The sequence below is a fragment of the Erythranthe guttata genome, chromosome 10 (genome assembly GCF_056151865.1).
Source record: "Erythranthe guttata isolate IM_541 chromosome 10, IM_541, whole genome shotgun sequence".
Classification (NCBI taxonomy): domain Eukaryota; kingdom Viridiplantae; phylum Streptophyta; class Magnoliopsida; order Lamiales; family Phrymaceae; genus Erythranthe; species Erythranthe guttata.
In genome coordinates, this window is record NC_142542.1 from 19783961 (window position 1) to 19805143 (window position 21183).

The 21183-nt window shown below is 36.8% G+C and overlaps 5 protein-coding genes and 1 long non-coding RNA gene across 7 annotated transcripts; all 6 read left to right on the plus strand.

Annotated features, from left to right (window-relative positions):
• Positions 1-261: 261 nt before the first annotated feature.
• LOC105955211 (protein POLYCHOME-like) lies at positions 262-1915 on the plus strand. 2 transcript variants are annotated; one of them, XM_088823980.1, is made up of 3 exons: positions 262-480; positions 754-1165; positions 1360-1915. In XM_088823980.1, the coding sequence occupies exons 2-3, from the start codon at positions 779-781 to the stop codon at positions 1654-1656; spliced, it is 684 nt and encodes a 227-aa protein (XP_088680106.1). In that variant the 5' UTR covers positions 262-480; positions 754-778; the 3' UTR covers positions 1657-1915. The 2 variants fall into 2 exon arrangements, with proteins under 2 accessions (XP_088680106.1, XP_088680107.1); XM_088823981.1 differs by having other exon boundaries at positions 779-1165.
• A 246-nt stretch (positions 1916-2161) lies between these two features.
• Positions 2162-4269, plus strand: LOC105955155 (cytochrome P450 93A3). Its single transcript, XM_012978857.2, has 2 exons — positions 2162-3117; positions 3643-4269. The coding sequence occupies exons 1-2, from the start codon at positions 2221-2223 to the stop codon at positions 4267-4269; spliced, it is 1524 nt and encodes a 507-aa protein (XP_012834311.2). The 5' UTR covers positions 2162-2220.
• Positions 4270-4902: 633 nt separating this feature from the next.
• LOC105955210 (polygalacturonase inhibitor) lies at positions 4903-5892 on the plus strand. The gene has a single exon (XM_012978916.2). The coding sequence runs from the start codon at positions 4903-4905 to the stop codon at positions 5890-5892; it is 990 nt and encodes a 329-aa protein (XP_012834370.2).
• A 927-nt stretch (positions 5893-6819) lies between these two features.
• Positions 6820-9317, plus strand: LOC105955209 (cytochrome P450 93A3). The gene is made up of 2 exons (XM_012978915.2): positions 6820-7760; positions 8520-9317. The coding sequence occupies exons 1-2, from the start codon at positions 6864-6866 to the stop codon at positions 9147-9149; spliced, it is 1527 nt and encodes a 508-aa protein (XP_012834369.2). The 5' UTR covers positions 6820-6863; the 3' UTR covers positions 9150-9317.
• Positions 9318-9822: 505 nt separating this feature from the next.
• On the plus strand, positions 9823-14903 carry LOC105955212 (uncharacterized). Its single transcript, XM_088824480.1, has 12 exons — positions 9823-9959; positions 10653-10940; positions 11038-11402; positions 11671-11904; positions 11987-12545; positions 12799-12898; positions 12985-13056; positions 13721-13786; positions 13867-13932; positions 13993-14132; positions 14230-14468; positions 14554-14903. Exons 2-12 carry the CDS (start codon positions 10658-10660, stop codon positions 14716-14718), a joined length of 2289 nt encoding a protein of 762 aa, XP_088680606.1. The 5' UTR covers positions 9823-9959; positions 10653-10657; the 3' UTR covers positions 14719-14903.
• Positions 14904-15428: 525 nt separating this feature from the next.
• Positions 15429-16087, plus strand: LOC148767778 (uncharacterized). Its single transcript, XR_016033981.1, has 4 exons — positions 15429-15528; positions 15617-15671; positions 15749-15834; positions 15949-16087. It is a non-coding gene; the product is annotated as an uncharacterized LOC148767778 (long non-coding RNA).
• Positions 16088-21183: the final 5096 nt, after the last annotated feature.

Genomic DNA, 21183 nt, shown 5'->3' on the forward strand with positions numbered 1-21183 from the left:
ATACGAAACCCTAAATTGGATTTGGCAGTTCTTTTTTTAATTATGGTAAGTAATCACTAATTGATAATTAGGAATGATTTAGGCCAGTTAAAAGAAAATCATGGGACTTCTTAGGTTAAGCTTAAAAGTAGAAAGAAAATTTTGTACTGAAAAGAGCAAAAGGGAAAGTAATGGGGAGAAAATAGTAATTATAATGAGAAGCATTATAAAAACGCTTTCTGTTAATTTTACGAATTTTTTGACAACTACAGTTACATTTCCAGAAAAGAAATTTCCGTTATTTAAGCATAAAAAATGCCGCCCAAAATTCCATTTCAAAATTAGCAATTCACCATTTAAATTTTAACCTAATTTCTTCTTGTTCTTCTTCACGCACACGCACTGATATACGCACAGAGCAGAATCAACTCCATGGTGATGCTGTAAACCGTTCTTCAATTCCACGACTGAAGTCGTCATCACTAGAATTAAATTCTCAAGGTAGCAATTTTGATTTTTCTCATTTTATTTGGGGAGTTTGAATTCGGGTTACATGTTGGCAATCCCTCGCCGGGAAATGACGTCATTTTATATGGGCTCTGAAAATTCTCAATTTGCTTTCTTTCTGTTCTTTTATTAACCGAGTGAAGTTGTTGAATCATCAATTTGTATAGTTAAATTATCATGAATTGTGTTTTGAATTTTTGTTAGTGTTAGTGTTGCATAATTACACTAACATATACTGATATACATTCTTTGTTTTTTAACATTTAGTTCAATTTAACACTTGTCTCGGAAGATGTTTGATAAAATGCCGGAGAGAAGAGACGGAATGCCGAGGCAAGAGGATGTTATAGCCACTTACAGTAACCGAAGGCCGATTTTGAGCAGTGGTGGCAGAGATTGTGGGAGGGTCAATTCATTGGGTCTTGTTCTAGAAGATGAACCCAAGGAGGGAGTAGCTACCGAAACTCCCTTCCGGTGGAGAGGCACAGGTACGGCGGCGACACCTGGACCAATTGGAATAGCTTCAGGGAGGGGTAGTATTGTAAATCCAAGAATTGGGATCACAGGGAAAGAAAACTTGTCACCTATGGTGGGAAGTGGCCGTGGTGGTGGTGGTGGTAGCATTTTGCCGCCTTGGTACCCGAGAAAACCTCTCCAGGACATCACTGCTGTAGTGAGGGTAATGTTGGAATTATTTATTTATTCCTACTTTTTTTTTTCGTTGAAGTTGTAGTCAAGGTAATGATTGAATCTATGTGTCGATCGATATATATAGTATTCTCGTCACTGAACAAGTAAAGCCAATTTGTGGTCATCAAGAAAGTCGTCTAGACTATGATATGTTTTAACCAATCTTGAGATGATTCTCTACAGGCAATCGAGAGGAGAAGAGCCCTTTGTGAAGAAAGTGAAGGCCTACAAAACGAGCACGATTTTTTGACGATTTCTCAAAACCCCAAAATTGGTAAAGTGCCAAAGATATTACTGCTAAATATCACAAATCAAGATGAAGGAGATTCAGTTTCGTTAACTCCTCAAAAGAAGCTCCTAAACGATATTGACACAGTCGAAAAAGTTGTGACGGAGGAGCTTCGTAAGCTGAAGAGAACTCCCACTGCTAAAAAAGCCGAACGGGATAAAAGAGTAAGGACTTTGTTGTCCATGCGCTAGTTAAATCTTGACCGTTCGTTTCAATCAAGGTTGAGATCGAAGGGTATCTATCTGAACTGTGCTTAGTATGGTTGATCATTTCTTGATGATTTAAATCTCAGTTGTATACTTGTATAGATCATCACTTGATGATCAAACTATAGTATAGTATGATTACTAGCTTTTATTACAAGAATTCGTTTTAGTTTCGTTTACTGTTTGGATCTTTTTGGAATAAAATGTGGTAAGAATCTATACTCTGCTGATTTATTTCTACGTATCTATTTTTTTTAGTCTAGTTAGACCGAGTCCCGAGTTTAACGAAGCCATACGACAACTACATAAAAGATCACAAACATGCCATGACAAAAGAATCATACATATAATTTCCGTCTCTTATGTAAGAAAACGGCATCATGCTATAGAAATTGCCGGCCGTGCTTCATTCTGTAATATTAAAATAAAATGCTATTCTATAAATCAAATTAATTAATCTTGAACGAATAATGTAGAGTTTACCAAGTCAATACTCCTTTCTATTAATCCTCCAAACACAATTCACACTTCCTCATAATTTGTAAAACCATGGCTGAATACAAAGAATATATCATCTTCTTCCTCATATGGCTAGTTCCCACTATTATAATCCGAACCCTAATCAAGAAACGATCTTCTAGAAGCCTTCCTCCGAGCCCTCCATCGTTGCCAATCATCGGTCATCTTCATCTTCTAGCTCCAATACCTCACCAAGCCCTAGCAAAGCTCTCGTATAAATACGGGCCCTTGATCCACATACACCTCGGTTCTTACCCTTGCTTAATCGCTTCGTCGCCCGAGATAGCGAAAGAGTTCCTCAAAACACACGAAAAATCTTTTTCAGACAGGCCTCAAACTGTTACTACAGACTACTTAACTTACGGCTCACAAGATTTCTCGTTCGCACCTTACGGGCCCTTTTGGAAGTTCATGAAGAAGCTATGCATGTCTCGGCTTCTTGGCGGGCCCACACTCGACCTGCTTCAGCCCGTTCGGGCCCACGAGATAAAGAGGCTCGTTCGATTCTTGGCGAAAAAGGCGAGAAATGGAGAAACGGTGGATATTGGAAATGAGCTTGTTAAAATGACGAATAACGTGATATCGAGTATGATAATGAGTCAACGGTGTTCGGGTGATGAAGAAAGTGAAGCTGAGGGGGTGAGGAAATTGGTTCAGGATATTGCGGAGATTACGGGAACGTTTAATGTTTCGGATTATATTTGGTTCTGTAAGAATTTGGATTTGCAGGGGATTGGTAAGAGGATGAAAGAGGTTCGTGACAGGTTCGATGAAATGATGGAGAGGATTATGAACGAGCATCATGTTCGAAGGAGGGAATCGAGCGAGGAATCTATGAAGGATCTTCTTGATATATTACTTGATATAGCTGAAGATTCAAGCTCTGAGATGAAGTTAACAAGAGAGAATATCAAGGCTTTTATCCTGGTAATAATTAATCTATAAATTTATTGGAAATTCATATATTCAAATGGTTACATTTAGGAGTAGAAAACTAGAAATCGAACGAATTGAATCGGAATTAGCACTTTTGGAAAAATTTCATTTTTCCGAAAGTGAAAAACTAATTCAATCCGGTTCCAAAAAGAATCCGAAAATTTCGAAATCAGAAGTTTGGAAATTGGAACGAAAAAACTCGTACCAAAATCAAAAAATTTCGGATCGGAATCGGTGGAATTTGAAAAATTCCAATTATCTTGTCACCTAAAGTATAAAATGCATAATAATAAAAATAAAAATGATATTATACGTGTAGTTTTTGGACAAAAATTGAAATTCCGGAAATTGAAATCTGATAGAATATTCCAATTCGGATTGAAAAACATTCGGAAATAGTCCAAATCGGAATGAAAAACATTGTTCCAAAATCCAAAACAAATCGGATCAAATCATTGTAAATCGGAAAATTTCGTTCCAATTTTCACCCCGAGTTTGTATTAATTGATGGTGCAGGACTTATTTATTGCTGGAACAGACACATCAGCAATCACAATACAATGGGCACTCTCAGAGCTGATCAATCACCCTGAAATAATGCAAAAAGCGGCTCAAGAAATCGACTCCCTAATAGGAAACAACGAAAGACTCGTCCAAGAATCGGACATTCCCAACTTACCCTACCTCCAAGCCATCGTAAAAGAAACACTAAGGCTCCACCCAACAGGCCCACTAATCGTAAGGCAGTCGAGTGAAGACTGCACAGTTGGCGGGTACCACATTCCCGCCAAAACTCGACTATTCGTGAACGTGTGGGCCATAGGCAGGGATCCTAATCATTGGGAAAACGCACTCGAGTTTATTCCAGATAGGTTTATTAACACGTCCGTGCCTGATTTGAGGGGGCAGCATTATCATTTCTTGCCGTTTGGCAGCGGTAGAAGAGGATGTCCCGGAATATCGTTGGCTCTGCAGGTTGTTCAGACAACCTTAGCTGCGATGATTCAGTGCTTCGAGTGGAAAGCCGACGGAGTTAGTACTCGTGTCGATATGGAAGAAGGGATCGGAATTACTTTGCCGAGGGCTAATCCTCTCATTTGCTCCCCTATTATCAGGCTCAACTCCATTCCATCTAGTATTTGATTTTAGTTCAATTGCTCAAACAAAAAAAAAATTTACGGCCACCCCTGCGATAAGGTCAAATTACAAAAAAAACCCTCTTGTTTGGTGAATGACAACCACCCCTTAATTATGAATTTTCTTACACTTCCACCCTTGCGCTGTCAAATTTAGTGGAATGTTTAGATTATGTGAAATATTCTTCAGTTTGTACCAGTTTTACCCCATTCGAACTCCACATATTGAAACGAATGATCATAAAATGTGGCTCTTGGACTGTATCAAATTGTGGTACATCAAAAACTGTATATTTGCACAAAACGAGTACAAAGTAGAGAACATTCCACATAATTTAGAAGATTTTGTTAAATTTAACACCATAAGGGTGATGTGTTAAAAAAATTATACTTGAAGATTGTGATTGTAATTACCAAATTATAAACAGATTTTTCGTAATTTAACATTAGCCAAGCGGTGACCGTAATTTATATATATGGGTATGTATATAGATTACACAGGCAATTGGCCATGTTACTCCACATTATTTATTACAACTTAGTATTTCATTTGACTACATTCTATCATAAAGTCAACTCTGTATTATCTCAACTCTCTCTATCAAATTGCATCAGCTCCAAATTAATTTACCATCGAGCCATGGTGGTTGCCTTCCATTGTTTCTTATTTGTGCTACTTTCTCTGTCTAAAACTGCATTTTCAGAAAGATGCCACCCAAATGACAAAAAAGCCCTCCTGAAAATCAAGAAAGACCTCAACTACCCCCACCACTTCATCTCGTGGGACGCAAAAACCGACTGCTGCATCGACTGGAAAGCGGTGGGGTGCGACGATAAAACCCACCGCATCACCCAATTCTACGCCGCATACGCCGATCTCAACCTCCCCATCCCGGCGGCGATCGGAGACCTCCCGTTTCTCGAGTACCTCAAGTTTCACAAATCCGGGGTCACCGGAGAAATCCCGGAATCCATAACAAAGCTTTCTCACCTTCAGTTTCTCGATCTCCGGTGGAATTATCTTACAGGCCCTGTTCCTTCATTCCTCGGCAAACTGAAGAAACTGACGTACATTGCGTTGTCGTTCAACAATCTCACCGGCTCGATTCCAGCTTCACTTTCCGAGATCCAGAACCTTGGAAGACTCCGTTTGGATCGGAACAAGCTCACCGGAGGAATCCCGGAGTCGTTTGCCGATTTCCGGCAGCAGGATTTCTCTCTCTACTTGTCCCATAATCAGCTGACGGGGAATATTCCGGCGAAGCTGGGATATGCTAATTTTACGTGGATCGATGTTTCTAGAAACAGGCTTCAAGGTGACGTGTCGTTCTTGTTCGGGAAGAACAAGAGTTTAGGAGTGGCTGATTTTTCGAGGAATATGTTGGAGTTCGATTTGTCCGAGGTGGAGTTTCCGGCGAGTTTGACGGATCTGGATTTGAATCATAACAGGATTACGGGCAGCCTGCCCGAGGGATTGGCGGAGTTGGGCAGCACTCTTAACTCGCTCAACGTGAGTTACAATCGGCTTTGCGGTAGGATTCCGGCGGGTGGCAGGTTGCCGGATTTTGATTATACGGCGTATTTTCATAACAGATGTCTGTGCGGTGCTCCTTTGCCAAAATGCAAATGATTTATTTCTGTATTCTGTTTGCAAATATTTTTAAATGGGTAAAATACAATTTTAGTCCCTCATATTTGCACTGATTTCACATTTGGTCCCTATGTTTACAAACAAAACACATTTGATCCCTTATGTTTCAAAACTTCAACACTTTTAGTCACTTCCGTTAATTTTTCGTTAAGACTAACGGAATCAAGCATGTGATCATCACTGCCTTAACTGACAGAGTATCGGTAAATTGAAGAAATCAAGAAAATGACAAAAAATGTTAAATTATTGAAACATGAGAGACTAAATGAGTTTGTTGTGAAAATGGAGACCAAATGTGAAATCAGTGCAAATATGAGGAACCAAACTATGATTTCCCCATTTTTTAATAGGGTAAATTATACGGTAAGGTAAAATTACAAGAAAAACCCTTCATGTTTGGGTAATTACAACCACCCCTCAATTATAAAATTTTCTTACATGTACACCCTTTTGGTGTCAAATTTAATAGAATATTCTAAATTCCGTGAAATATGCTCCACTTTGTAGTCGTTTTGTGCACAAATGCAGTTTAAGATACACCACAATTTGATATTTACACGTACACATCTTATGATCATCTTGCTTCAAAATGTGGAGCTCGAATGACGGCTACAAACGGAAGAATATTCCACTAAATTTGACACTATAGGACCAATGTGTAAGAACATTCATAATCGATAGATAATTGTAATTATCAAAAGATAAGAAATTTTTTCGTAATTCGAACTCACCTCGGCGCGGTGGTAATTTACCCTTTAAAGTTTAAACTAATATCTAGAAATAGATTCTTCACTATGAGTTGGAAGGAAAAAGACAAGAAGATGACCAAATACTAATATGCAATTAATCATTAAAATCTGTTTAATTAAAATTAATCATTGAAATCAGTGAGAGTTGACCAAGTGTATTAATCCTCCTCCAACACTTCCATTACTCAGAAATCAGAAACCATGGCTGAATACATCATCTTCTTCCTCATATGGCTAATCTCCACCATCATAATCCGAACCCTAATCAAGCAACGATCTTCTACTTCTAGAAGCCTTCCCCCAACGCCACGTGGCTTACCGATCATCGGCCATCTCCATCTTCTATCCCCAATACCCCACCAAGCCCTAGCGAAGCTCTCGTCCAAACACGGGCCGTTAATCCACATCCGCCTCGGATCTTACCCATGCCTCATCGTTTCATCGCCGGAGATCTCGAAAGAAATCCTCAAAACACACGAGAGCTCCTTCTCCAATCGCCCCCAAAACGCCGCCATCGATTACCTCACCTACGGCTCACAGGATTTCACCTTCGCACCTTACGGCCCGTACTGGAAGTTCATGAAGAAGCTCTGCATGTCCCGCCTCCTCGGCGGGCCCACCCTCGACCTCCTCCGGCCCGTTCGGGCCCGCGAGATCAATCGGCTCGTTCAGTTCGTGGCGAGCAAGGCGGGAAACGGCGAATCGGTGGATATTGGAGGTGAGTTTGTGAGAACGACGAATAATGTGATATCGAGTATGATCATGAGTCAACGGTGCTCCGGCGACGGAGAAGGTGGAGCTGAGGCGGTGAGGAAACTGGTTCAGGATATTGCGGAGCTCACGGGTAGGTTTAATGTGTCGGATTATATTTGGTTCTGTAAAAATTTGGATTTGCAGGGGTTTGGTAAGAGGATGAAAGATGTCCGCGACATGTTCGATGAAATGACTGAGAGAATTATCGACGAGCATCTAATTCGAAGAAGGAGGGAATATTCGCAGGAATCTGTGAAGGATCTTCTTCATATATTACTTGATATAGCTGAAGATTCAGCTTCTGAATTTAAGCTAACAAGACAGAATATCAAGGCTTTTATCCTGGTAATAATTAATCTTCTGTTTATTCATTCTTCTGTATTTTTGAACAATTATGGTTGCCTCCCTGCACTTTGATCTAATTACGAAAAACCCTCTTGTTTCAAAAATTACAATTACCCCCTCTGAGGTTAGAAGTTGCATAAAATTGATGTTAGTAGTAACGAAATCTTTGAGTTCCCATAAATAGTTTCTTATGAATTCCAAATTTAACCATACCATAGGGGTGTAATTGTAAGATTTTGTAGAAATATAAGGGACCAAATGTGTTTTTTGTGAACATGAGGAACCGAATGTATAATCAGTGCAAACTTGAAGGATTAAAATTGTTATTTTCCCCTTATTCTTCTCTATTTTTTAACAATTACGTTTACCTCCCCTGCGCTTTGATCTAATTACAAAAATTCTCTTGTTTCAAAAATTACAATTACCCCCGAGGTTAGTAGTTGCATAATTTGACCCCTTACGGTGTTAGTAGTAAAGAAATCTTTGAGTTCCCATGGATAGTCTCTTAAGTATTCCAAGTTTAACCATACCATAGAGGTGTAATTGTAAGATTTTATATTTAACAGGGGGCTAAATGCAACATTTTAATGGTTGTTCAATTAATTTTGTCTACAAAATAATTCAGATATATCTTTTAAATTTATACACAAAATAAACAAAAACATTTCGTAATTTATAAAACATGAGGGTCTTTTTGTAATTAGATCAAATCTGAGTGGATTTAAACGTAATTTACTCTGATTTGTATGATCTTGCCAGGACTTATTTACTGCTGGAACAGATACATCAGCAATCACACTACAATGGGCTTTATCAGAGCTAATAAATCACCCTGAAATAATGCAAAAAGCGGCTCAAGAAATCGACTCCCTAATAGGAAACAACGAAAGACTCGTCCAAGAATCGGATATTCCCAATTTGCCCTACCTTCAAGCCATCGTAAAAGAAACACTAAGGCTCCACCCCACGGCCCCACTAATCGGTAGACAGTCGAGCGAAGACTGCATTATTGCAGGGTACCGTATTCCGGCCGAGACTCGATTATTCGTGAACGTGTGGGCCATAGGAAGAAACCCCGATTATTGGGAAAACGCACTCGAGTTTATTCCAGATAGGTTTATTTCGTCTGAGTTGGATTTGAGGGGGCAGCATTATAATTTCTTGCCGTTTGGGAGCGGTAGAAGAGGCTGTCCTGGAATATCGTTGGCTTTGCAGGTTGTTCAGACAACCTTAGCTGCCATGATTCAGTGCTTCGAGTGGAAAGCCGACGGAGTTAGTACTCGTGTCGATATGGAAGAAGGGATCGGAATGACATTGCCGAGGGCTAATCCTCTCGTTTGTTCTCCGGTTTTGAGGCTCAATTCCATTCCATCTAATATTTTTTTTTAGTTCATATATATATATATATAATTTTTTTTTTTTTTTTTTGAGTACCTCAATTAGTTTCACAAATCCAGAGTCACAGGAGAAATCCCGGAGTCCATAAAATGTTGAAGCTAGCTTGTTATATATATTTATCGAGATTTTAAAATTATATTTGAACTTGGTAATGATTAACAACCAACTTGAGCTCCAACAAGCTTAAATCGAGTCGAATAAGAACCGTGCTCGAGCACTTTCAATTTTTTGTTCGTATTTTTTCTAATTAAATTGGAGCTCGAACTTAATGCGAACAAAAATAGATCGTCATGCTTGGTTCGTGAGTTTGACAAATTGAACTTAAACGAAACTTTTAAAGAATAACCTCGAATCGAATAATCGCCTATCGGGTAAATTAGTTTAATTTTCGTGTCAGCCCCCTAACTAGTGGATACAATGTTAATTTTAGTTTTGTTACACATAAAATAAATCAACTTGATATTCAAAATCATCTATGTTTACTTATATTTTCTATCTATATAATATGATTGTAAATAAATAAAAAACAAAACAAAACGAAAAAAACAATATTGAGTAATTGTCACGTGTACCGTTATATAGTTTGTTTTAGTGCACACCTGCTTATTCTCATAGGCTCAACCACACCGGATTACAGCCCAATTGAACTTCTCCAACTATAAAACCGTCCCGCTCACAGAGCAAAGCATGTTTCTTCTATTGCGTTTTTCATTCTCAGATTTTTTATTCTCTCTGTGAAATCTAACCGCCTCTTTCTCATTCAAAAATTCAGCTCGTATCTGCGTTCTCTGCCGTTACAAGGTATGATTAGATTATTCGCTATATGTATACATTGTACGTATATACCATTGTATGCGTAGTTACTGTGTGAGAAAGTGTGTTCGCGAGGGAAAATCAATTACGCCTTTGAGGAATTTAGGGCTATCGGACCAGCTGTTTTTTACTGTTTAAGCGTGTAGTTGTATGTGTTTTGAAAACGGAAATGAAAATTAGCTGCTGAAATTTCATGTTTGTGCGTGTAATTGTATGTGTTCTGAGAACGAAAATGAAAATTAGCTGCTGGAATTTCATGTTTGTGCGTGAAATTTTGTGTGTGTTCTGAGAACGAAAATGAAAATTAGCTGCTGGAATTTCATGTTTGTGCGTGAAATTGTATGTGTTCTGAGAACGAAAATGAAAATTAGCTGCTGGAATTTCATGTTTGTACGTGAAATTGTGTGTGTTCTGAGAACGAAAATGAGAATTAGCTGCTGAAATTCCATGTTTGTACGTGAAATTGTGTGTGTTCTGAGAACGAAAATGAAAATTACCAGCTGAAATTTCATGTTTGTACGTGAAATTGTGTGTGTTCTGAGAACGAAAATGAGAATTAGCTGCTGAAATTTCACGTTTGTGCGTGAAATTGTGTGTGTTCTGAGAAGGAAAATGAAATTTCATGTTCGTGCGCCTTTGTGTGCGTGTGTGTAATGTGATTTTTCTTCTCTTATTTTGAAGCAACAATGGTCAATTGGCTTCGAAAGTTTTTAGTCTGCTTGGGTAAAGCCCATGATGCCAATGCCGGTGCCCGTGCCGAGGACTATCCGGAGAATATATGGTCGGAGGACCTTGTGAGGCACTCGTCCGGAGAATGCTCTATGGCGATGGTTAGAGGGAACAAACATGTAGAGGACCGTTGCCATGTAGTGGTCACCCCAGCCGGTACATTCTTTGGTGTTTACGACGGCCATGGTGGCTCCGCCGCCTCTCAATTCGTGCTTGAGCATTTACATACTAATTTCACAAGTAGCGTATTTCTCCCCCCTCCCTTTTTTTTTATTAAACGTTGTTTAATTAGACGCGATTTTAAAAAAACGTTGTTTCTTGTTTTTTTTGGTGGTAGGGATTTTACAAGAAGCAGGGGGGGTTATGTCTGATGAAGTCTTGCGGAATGCATTTTCTGAAACAGAAAATGAGTTCATCGAGTTGATTCGAAAACAATTTAGCCTAATGCCAGCAATCGCAGCCATTGGATCATGCGTTTTAGTTGGGGTGCTTTGGGGGAAGGATCTCTATTTGGCCAACTTAGGTGACTGTCGAGCAGTGATGGGTGGTTTAATGGAAGGACAAATTTGGAGGGAACGTGCGATGACTGTTGACCATAATGCTAGGTCTTCAGATATAAGAAAAGAATTACAAGAAGCGCACCCTGATGTTCCGGACGTTGTTCTTAAGAGAGGCGTTTGGCGGGTCAAGGGCAACCTTCAGGTAGGCGATGAATTTAGTTTTTTTAATTTCTTGTTCTTTTAGCTAATCTAATTTGCTTGAATATTATTTCTGTGTTTCTTGCTTCTTGGACTTTTGCAAGTGACTTTATTAAGATTTGTAGTTATTTTTACATTCTTTATGAAAGGTACATATTTGAATTGTTAACCAGATGAATTCTATTAAAACTATTATCCATTGGGGATGCTTACCTCAAATTTCCGGAATTTGACGAACGAGTGATAATATTTTGTTTTTTTGGTGAAATTAGGTGACGAGATCCATTGGGGATGCTTACCTCAAATTTCCGGAATTCTCCTTGAACACTATTTCAAGATATAAGATCAAGAAGCCTATTGTTCGACCAGTGGTGAGAGCTGATCCAGAGATAACGAAGACAGTTTTACACAAAGATGATAGATTTATTGTCTTCGCGACTGACGGGCTGTGGGATGAATTATCCAATACAGCGGTGGATCTGATAGTTAGAGGGGAGCCTCGACCGGTATGTGATCGTATTTGAATACCAATACTAATTATGAATATTATAATTACTTGTTTGGTTTTTTTTTAATTGGTGTTTTAAGGGGATTGCAAGGACACTCATCAGAAGGGCACTAGAAGTAGCAGCGACCAAGAATAAGATGACGTACGAGCAGTTAAAGAGGCTGGACGAGGGCCAGCGTGACAGAAGACCAATCCACGATGACATGACCGTCATCGTGGTGTTTTTCGATCAAGCAGCACCGGGTGAGGAACCCATGGTAAGCTATACCTTGGGTAATGCTGGACCATCAAGCAACCCCGGTGCTGGACCATCTAGCAGCTCCACTGGAGCATCAAGCAGCTCCAATGCTGGACCGTCAAGCAACCCCGGTGCTGGAGCATCAAGCAGCTCCAATGCTGGAGCATCAAGCAGCTCCAATGCTGGACCATCAAGCAACCCCGGTGCTGGAGCATCAAGCAGCTCCAATGCTGGAGCATCAAGCAGCTTCAATGCTGGAGCATCAAGCAGCTCTAATGCTGGAGCATCAAGCAGCTCCAATGCTGGACCATCAAGCAACCCCGGTGCTGGACCATCAAGCAGCTCCAATGCTGGAGCATCAAGCAGCTCCAATGCTGGAGCATCAAGCAGCTCCAATGCTGGTATAGTTCTTTATTATCACTAATAAGCTTATCCCAATTATGCTAATTTTCTTTGCATCACTATTATGGTTACAACCTGATGAAACTGAGTGTAAACTCTGACGTTGATTACTATGATTGGCACTTTTTTTTCAGAAAAAAAAATCTTGTTAATTAGTAGACATTTTGAAATTTGAATTACATTAAGTGCAGCCTGTTGATTTAGTCCAAAAGAAAGAACTAATATACAACAAATTCAATTTTGTATTTGCAGTTCAAGCTGTTCGTGGTATCTACAGGGCCGAGCAGCTGGTACACTGGAAACCCGAAGCTTGGATCGGAGTTCAGTGCTTCAAATCATCCATAATCAACCTGTAATTTCTTGGTTATTTTATTTCATATTATAAATTCATTTCTTAAACTAAGAGCAATATTCACAGTCAACCTCTTCCTTTTTCAGTCAACTTCACGGGCTGGAGCTCACTGGAAATCTTGGGTATCAGCTGTCCAATCTAAAAACTTTGAAGCATATGTAAGAAATTGTGGTTTATGTAATTTTTTTTATTAATTCATTAGTATTTTGATAATGTTCTTGTGACCGATTTTGTGTAAACTTCATTTTGACCGGGACCTTAGTTCAAATAACATTGAAGGCTCAATCCCGTATTGTTTACCTCCAAACCTCACACACTTGTAAGGACACTACTCCACTTAGCTTGTTGCCTTTTAGAATTAATAATTCTAACTTCACATGCTTTTGCAAGAATTAGCTATTCTAAGTCGTACTGTACTTATTGCCTTGTGGATCTAAAAGGAATGTAATCTAAATCAGTAAACCATATTCCTTATTTAGTAGGCATTATTTTTACTGATGATTCACATATGCAGTTTTACTGCTTGTCAACTTATCATTAATGGTTGAAGATGAATAGGATTTCAGCTCTTGATTTGCCCCTTTATCTGCTTATTATGCTCCTCTTTTGGATCAAAGACTCAACCAAGTTTTCTTGGCTTTTTTTTTTTCCCATTTTCACCATTGCTGAGAATACAATCTCAATCGCCTTTCATCAGGGATTTGTCGTTTAATAACTTCACTCGAGATCTGCCCACCTCATTCAGATCACTGACAAACCTTACAGGCTTGTGAGTTTTCGTCTTCTTCTTCAACATCCAATGACAAGAGTTATAATTTTCAGGTTTATGCAGCGCAATCAACTCACTGGATCAGTGTTTTTCTTATCCAATCTCTCGCTTACTGACTTGTACGTCTTCTCCAATAAAATTTCATAATTTATTCCAATCTAGTTCAGTTGTTCATGTACTCACCTACTCCGATTTTCAGGAATATCGAAGACAACCATTTCAGTGATGTTATTCCTGAAAACTTTCAAGCTATAGCCGCCTTGAGGTAATCCATTTATAAGCTTCTTCATTCCCCTCATAAATTTGAAACATTATATTTATTCAGGATTGGTGGGGTCGCTCTCGTTGCATCATTTTTGGCTATTGCACTTGTGGTGCAAAAACATCGCTCACGTGGGAAAACACTCGGCAGCTTGGAGAGCAGTGAAAATTCAGTGAGATCTCTACCAATCGGCACAGTCCAAGGTGAAACACATGTCGTTTTAGCAAAACATAAAACCAACTGATTAAAATGTCTTGTGGATATTTATTTATATTCTTCTGAAAACTGTACACAATATAGCAGAGCTTCAAATAACAACAAACAGCTTGGGTGAAGAAAACTTCCTCTGTGAGGGTTCCCTTGGTTCTGTTTGCAGAGCAGAGTTTCTAGATGCATATCAATTGTTGACGAGATGGGCTTCATCGAAACCTCATGACAGCACATCATTAGGACAGATGGTTGATCCAGCAGCTATTATAAGAACAATCTCCTCCAAATCTGCCTCTCGTTTCGCTGACATCATATCTCCGTGTATACAGGTACCTCAAAAAAAACGCCATTAAGTAGGATTACCATATTGTTTCATTACATAAAATTTTACTGTCTGAAAATGCACCATCACAGCCTGAGCAAGAATTCAAGCCCACCATGTCTGAAGTTGCCGAGTCTTTGATGCAAAAGCCGATTGCCCCAGATGGCCCTGAAGTTGCTGACTCTTTCGATCGATCTCTTAGGTCAACCAATACCCGTTTCTGTGGATCACCTACTCTAAGCTGCTACTCTGTTTAAGAGTCAGTTGTAAAATTAGGGTACAAGTGTTAATAACACATTGGAATGTAAAACGGCATTTCTAAGTAAATAGACAAACACTTTGTCACACCCAATTCTTTAGGTGGAGATAATGCAGATGTTGATTGATAATGTCTCATTCAGTAACATACAAAAACAAAAGTTTAATGCAAATGTTGAAACAATTTTGTTTGCTATTGTTCAGTACAAGGAACGTCGATCTAGTTATACATTTAAGCCACTACTGAGCAATGAGTTATTGATATAGGTCTTCCATCGAACAGTTTCGAAAGTCTCTTCAACTCTCTCGTTTTTCACTAGGGCTGCTTACTGCAAAATTGAAATTTTCTTAGAAAGTCAACTTTGAAAGTCAAACCCTAATATAGATTCCACTTTCGTAACTTAACATAAGATGAAATCACTTGTTTCGGGGCTTCGGAAGACAATGAATTTTGCAGCTCCACACGTTTATTATGTATATGTCTTTTAACTTCACCTCAGTGTGCTTGTTTTCTTGTGATATGGGCTTTAGCATGAAAGAGAACCTCAGTAAAAATAAACGTAATAAAGTAAGTTCACCTCTTAACTGCAGGGAGCCATTTCTTTTTTTCTTTTTTTCTTTTTTTATTACTAGGGTTTTTGGTAATTCATTTGCTCATTGTTTAATTCTGCACTGCAGTAGAGGAGGAGGAGGAGGAGGATGGTATATCAAGAAGGATGCAGTTTAATTGGTTGAAAAAACTAATGGCGCGAAAATCAACAACAACGAGGATCTCACATCCCAACAACGAGGATAACAAAACTCTGCAGGTTTGTTATATGTTATGAATCTTGATATTAAATTTTATATGTGAAACTGCATCATGCTCTTGTATTATATTGGATTTACAGTTCTAAGGGAAATTAGGGGTTTTTTTGAAATGAGTACAAAACAAAACTCTGTGCTTCTGCAGGTATATATATGTTATGGATCTTGATATTAAATTTTATATATGAAACTGCATGATGTTGTATTATATTGGATTTACAGTTCAAAGGGTTTTTTTTCGAAATGAATACAAAACAAAACTTGAACTCCAAGAAAGATTAAAGCTAAGCGTCTTATTCTGATACAAGGTACCTCCGCCTCCACTTAATTATGTTGCTAATTAATCACATCACCTATTCCATCACTTAATCAGTACGTAATTTATAGTACGCAATTTTGATGTATTTCATTACTTAACTCAGGAATTTCTAGAGAAAGAGGATCGACGATGTCGGACGGTATTCGAAAACGGAAAAGGGGTTTATGAATGTTGTTGGAGAAACGTAACTTTCAACGATAATCCTCAAATTACAGAAATGGAAATCGTTATACATTGCTAGTCTGGGGTGGGGGACTCAGGAGCATATCGAGAACCGGACTAATAAAATTATGGCATTAATTGCAGATTACGTACGGAAGACTACGACCAATTCAAGGTCATCAGATATGTTCCCTGTTATATTTTCAAAATTTCTCTTTGAATTTGTTATAAAATTCATACATACATACACCTAATGTTATAATATATTAGGTGTATGTATGTATGTATGTATGAATGAATGAATGAATGAATACAAGGATCTATCGGTGATGCATAGCTGAAGCATTACGAATTCTACGTACTGATGTCAAGATTGGTTTGTCACAGAACGACAAATTCATCATATTCGCATCCGACGGATTTTGGGAATTCTTGTGCATTCAAGTTGCTGTTGAGATTGTCCACAAAAGCCCAACACTGCTAATTTTACAATGATGAGGGCATAGGTGCCCCAAAATAATTTTAAAATTTAATTTTAGCCCTAAAATAGTATTTTCTGTTACATGTGAACAGCGGATACTTGATGGAGGAGACCATAAGTGAAATCGGACGGACGAAAAAGTGTAATTCTCCCTAGTTTTTAGAATTCGAAATAAAAACAATGTTAAAAAGTTGGAATTTTCAAAATGGGAATCGACAGAAATCGAAAATTCAATTCAAGTTTAATTTCCACATGTGTGGCACACAAAATAACAATGTTATTTTGCGTTTCAGAAACGTTTCGTATCGAAAACCCGAAAGCACCTGCCGGACACCTTATGGGTTATTTTGCAATTTTTAAAAAGTTAGAAACATGTTTGAATAGCTAATTTTCAAATATTTTTGTTGCTTCTCAAATTATTTACATCGATTTAATGACCAGTTGCAAAATAATAGTTTATAGTAAAATTTATTTTCAATATATTTTTATAAAAATATATATATAAAAACTTATATATGTTTATAAAGAATATTTATAAATACACCCCTATACTTTTAATATTTACACGTTTTCCCTAAGTTCACGTATCCCCATTTTTGAAAAACCCTGTTTCCCCGTATCGCCGTTTCTGTGTCCGTAATACATAAAGAGTCCATATGCCACTACAACATTTATGGCTTTATGCGATGGTAAAAAACCGTCGGTAAAAGTAGAAAAACCGTTGGGAGCATTATTCTTGACGGTTTTCAACCGTCAAGAAAAAGGCCGTCGTATATACTTCCACGTGTAAAAATACCGTCGGGAATAATGTTTCTCGACGCTTTGAGAACCGTCGTAAATACTCATACATATTTTGAAAACCGTCAAGAATACATTTCTCGACAGTTGAAAACCGTCATAAATACTATTAAACAATGTAACCGCATGCCAAAAATTATTATAATTTCCAACACGAACATATACAAATGCCAAAAATCACTAGGATTCCCCAAATACAAGAATTCTTGTTTTCCAAAAGTATGCAAAACCAAACTTCACGAAAATTATCTTTAAAACAACACTTACATTCACTTCTAAAGTCTATACATCTCAGTTTAACAAAAACAACACAAGCTAATAACTTTGAATTTAATTAAATTTGGTTAATTAGTGGCATGCGTGTCCTTGATCCCATGCTCCCATGTACAATGTGTTCCTGTACAATCCAGAGAAAAAAACAAATTATTCCATCTCCAGAAAATATATCTACTGGTAGATAACAGTAAAAAAACATCAAATTGTATTATATTATGAAGAAGGTATAAAACCTCATAAACATGTGAAAATCAAGAAAAGTTGCATAGCTTAGTTTAGTATATAAAGAAAGATATTAAAAATCATGAAAAAATCACAAAACATAAAAGATGAAAGTTTAATGAACATAAGAGAATTAGAGCAACGATGGCGATAACTATGAGCTGGTTTAGTGCAGGGTAATTTCAACACTGCCCTGTATTATGGGTAATTACAATCACCCCCTTTGGAATATTTATATTTACAATTTTATTTTTGCTATAACACAGATAAAAGTGTTATATGCTATTAGCGTTTTTGTTATTAGTTTAGTAAATAACGTTTTCTCTTTTACACATGTAAATACATGTATATAAACCAACTCTTTGTTACCGTTGGTTAATTAATTCACTTTTATAAAAAATAGTTTCTCTTTCTCTCTCTGTAGCAAACTCTCCCTCCTTCTGCAACAATGGAGTTTTCTATCTCCTTGTAAAATTCTTCAATTTAACACCCCTCAACTATAAACCTTTTTACACGTTCACCCTTGTGGTTTCAAATTTAGTGGATTTTTCGAGATTATATGAAATATTATCACTTTTGTACTTATTTTATCCCATTCGAACTCTACATTTTGAAGCAAGATTATCATAATATATGTTTTTTTGGCTTGTATATATCAGATTGTGATGCATCAGAAACTGTATTTTTACACAAAACGAGTACAAACTAGAGCACATTACACGAAATCTAGATGATTATGTTGAATTTGACACCATAAGGGTGGAGATGTAAGAAAAAATCATAGTTGAGGAGTAGATGTAATTAACCAAATAAGAGGATTTTTTTCATAAATTGATCATACCTCATGGATGTTTGTAATTTACCCCATTTTTTTTATATATATATCTACAACAACTTATTTTATCCCACAAAAACCTCTCAATTGATTTACTGACGACACTTCACTTTTTTTTTTCTTTTTTTCTTTTTTTAATAATCATTATTTTTATTAATAATGAAGAAGTATAATAATTATACCTTCTAATTATCAGAATCGGACCGGACCGGCTGGTCCGACCGGTTCGACCGCGACCCGCCAAAAATACGGTCTGGTTCGACCACAGAAACCGGAAAATTCATTAACCGGGGTCAGTACGTCTAAAACCCGGTTCGACCGGAAAACTCGGTAGACCCGGGAACCATTTAAAGAACCGGGTTTTAGGCTAAAACGATTGTAGATGGCCGAATTTGCGCGGAGGATCACCGGGCTGGGTGGATCTGGGCGGGGGATTGCTTTGGACGGTCGGATCTAGGTCGGAGTTGTGAATGGCTATATCTGTGGGCTGAAGAAAAAACCAAACCGAGCAAAAAAGATGAAGAATTGAAGCGTAAAGATGGAGAAAAAATAAAGAGAAACATGAGTAGATGAAGAAGGTGATGTTTTCTCTGCACAGAGAGAAAAACAAAAAAGAAAAAGAAGAAAAAGAAAAGGGATTGGGGCCTGGAGGTTGCAGAACGCAGAACGAAGAACGAAGAAGAGGAATGAAAAATTGGGAGTGAGGTAGGTAAGTGAAGAGGTAAGAGGGGAAACTAAATTAAAAATGATATATTAAAATTGAATTAGAAATATTGGAGTAAAAGTGTAATAATCATGAGGAATACATAAAAAACATAGGGAATAATATTTTTATAATTATAAAAATAATTAAATAATTAAAAAATAAAAATAATAAGAAACCCGGGTTGACCCCGGTTGAACCGATCCAACCGTGATCCGAATCCTTATCCGTTCTGATAACATTGACTTTCATTGACGACATCTTTAGAATTATTTTTTATGTTTTTTTTTTCTCTATTAATTCTTTAATCTTTCACTTTGAAACGTTATTTTATGCATAGTCCCGGAAAAAATGCTAGTAATTGGAGACCCAATACATACATAAGCCAAATTTAATAATGGGCCCATCAAATATCTAATCTCATGTATATAAATTCCCATAATTAAATGTAAACATTTGTAACTTTTGACTATTAGTCATATTTATGTATTTTTTCCGAATATGACTGTAGTCATATTTGAATGTGACTATTGTTGAATATGATTGTAGTCATATTCAAATATGTTCTATCTTCTCGTTTCAAGTTGACTTAAATAACAAGATTCAAATTGTGATTTTTTGTGTGAATGTTGATTGTATTGTTCCCTAAACAATAGGGAATCTTAGTTGTTTTATATAATTTGGTAAACATGACTCTACAACACTATATAATCGGAATTTTGAAGCTAAAAATGTAAAAAAGTGCAATATAAAGAAAGAATACGACTACAATTGATATATAGTCACATATAGTCATATTCAACTATAGTAATATTCGGCGTTGTAAACTGTCCAAAAAAAATCATTTTTTTGTTAAAAAAAACAGTTAAAAAAAATTATTAAAAAAATATTAAAAAAATTAAAAAATAAAAAATAAATACAAAATGACTAAATAAAATCCGAAAATAATAAAAAATAAAAAATAAAAAATATATATATTTTTTTTTAATTTGGTAGCATTTTTTAAGAATTTGGAAACATATTTTTAGGAATTAAATTATTATTATGCAAAGAGAGAAAATAGGAATAATTGGGAGAAATTATGCTAATTGATATAAGGGTAGAATTGGGAATACAATTTCTAGGGGTTTGTCACAAAAAAAGATTTAAGGGGTGGACATATCACCATTTATTAACTATATGAGGGGTTTTCTTTCATTTTTTTATATTCCGCCTAATCATATTTTTTTGGTAAATTACAACTATTCCTGAGGTATGGTTAAATTACAAAAAACACCCTCTTGTTTGGGTACTTACAACCACCCTCAACTCTAAATCTTCTTACACGTCCACCCATGCGATTTCAAATTTAGTGGAATCTTCGAGATTATATGGAATATTATCACTTTTGTACCCGTTTTATCATATTCGAACTCCACATTATGAAGCAAAATGATCATAATATGTGTTTTTGGCTTGTATATATCAGATTGTAGTGTATCAGAAACTGTATTTTTACACAAAACGAGTACAAATTAAATTAGAGATTTCACGGAATTTAAATGATTATGTTGAATTTGACACCATAAGGATGGAGGTGTAAGAAAAAATCATAGTTCAGGGGTAGATGTAATTATCCAAACAAGAGGGTTTTGTTCGTAAATTGAGTATACCTCGGGGGTGTTTGTAATTTACCCTATTTTTTTATATATATATATATCTACAACTTCTTATTTTATCCCACAAAAATCTCTCAATTAATTTACTAACACTTCACTTTTTTTTTTTTTATAATAATCATTATTTTCATTAATAACGAAGAAGTATAATAACTATACTTTCTTTGACATCATTATCATTATTATTTTTTATGTTTTTTTTT

What these genes read in the sequence shown, in the direction of transcription:
- LOC105955209 (XM_012978915.2), top strand. Translation starts at nt 6,864, where the DNA reads ATGGCTGAATACATCATCTTCTTCCTCATATGGCTAATCTCCACCATC. An exon ending in ATATCAAGGCTTTTATCCTG is followed by an intron (nt 7,761 to 8,519) that starts GTAATAATTAAT and finishes TGATCTTGCCAG; the next exon opens with GACTTATTTACTGCTGGAAC.
- LOC105955212 (XM_088824480.1), top strand. Translation starts at nt 10,658, where the DNA reads ATGGTCAATTGGCTTCGAAAGTTTTTAGTCTGCTTGGGTAAAGCCCAT. An exon ending in ATCAAGCAGCTCCAATGCTG is followed by an intron (nt 12,546 to 12,798) that starts GTATAGTTCTTT and finishes TTGTATTTGCAG; the next exon opens with TTCAAGCTGTTCGTGGTATC. An exon ending in AAATCATCCATAATCAACCT is followed by an intron (nt 12,899 to 12,984) that starts GTAATTTCTTGG and finishes TTCCTTTTTCAG; the next exon opens with TCAACTTCACGGGCTGGAGC.
- LOC105955211 (XM_088823980.1), top strand. Translation starts at nt 779, where the DNA reads ATGTTTGATAAAATGCCGGAGAGAAGAGACGGAATGCCGAGGCAAGAG. An exon ending in ACATCACTGCTGTAGTGAGG is followed by an intron (nt 1,166 to 1,359) that starts GTAATGTTGGAA and finishes GATTCTCTACAG; the next exon opens with GCAATCGAGAGGAGAAGAGC.
- LOC105955155 (XM_012978857.2), top strand. Translation starts at nt 2,221, where the DNA reads ATGGCTGAATACAAAGAATATATCATCTTCTTCCTCATATGGCTAGTT. An exon ending in ATATCAAGGCTTTTATCCTG is followed by an intron (nt 3,118 to 3,642) that starts GTAATAATTAAT and finishes TTGATGGTGCAG; the next exon opens with GACTTATTTATTGCTGGAAC.
- LOC105955210 (XM_012978916.2), top strand. Translation starts at nt 4,903, where the DNA reads ATGGTGGTTGCCTTCCATTGTTTCTTATTTGTGCTACTTTCTCTGTCT.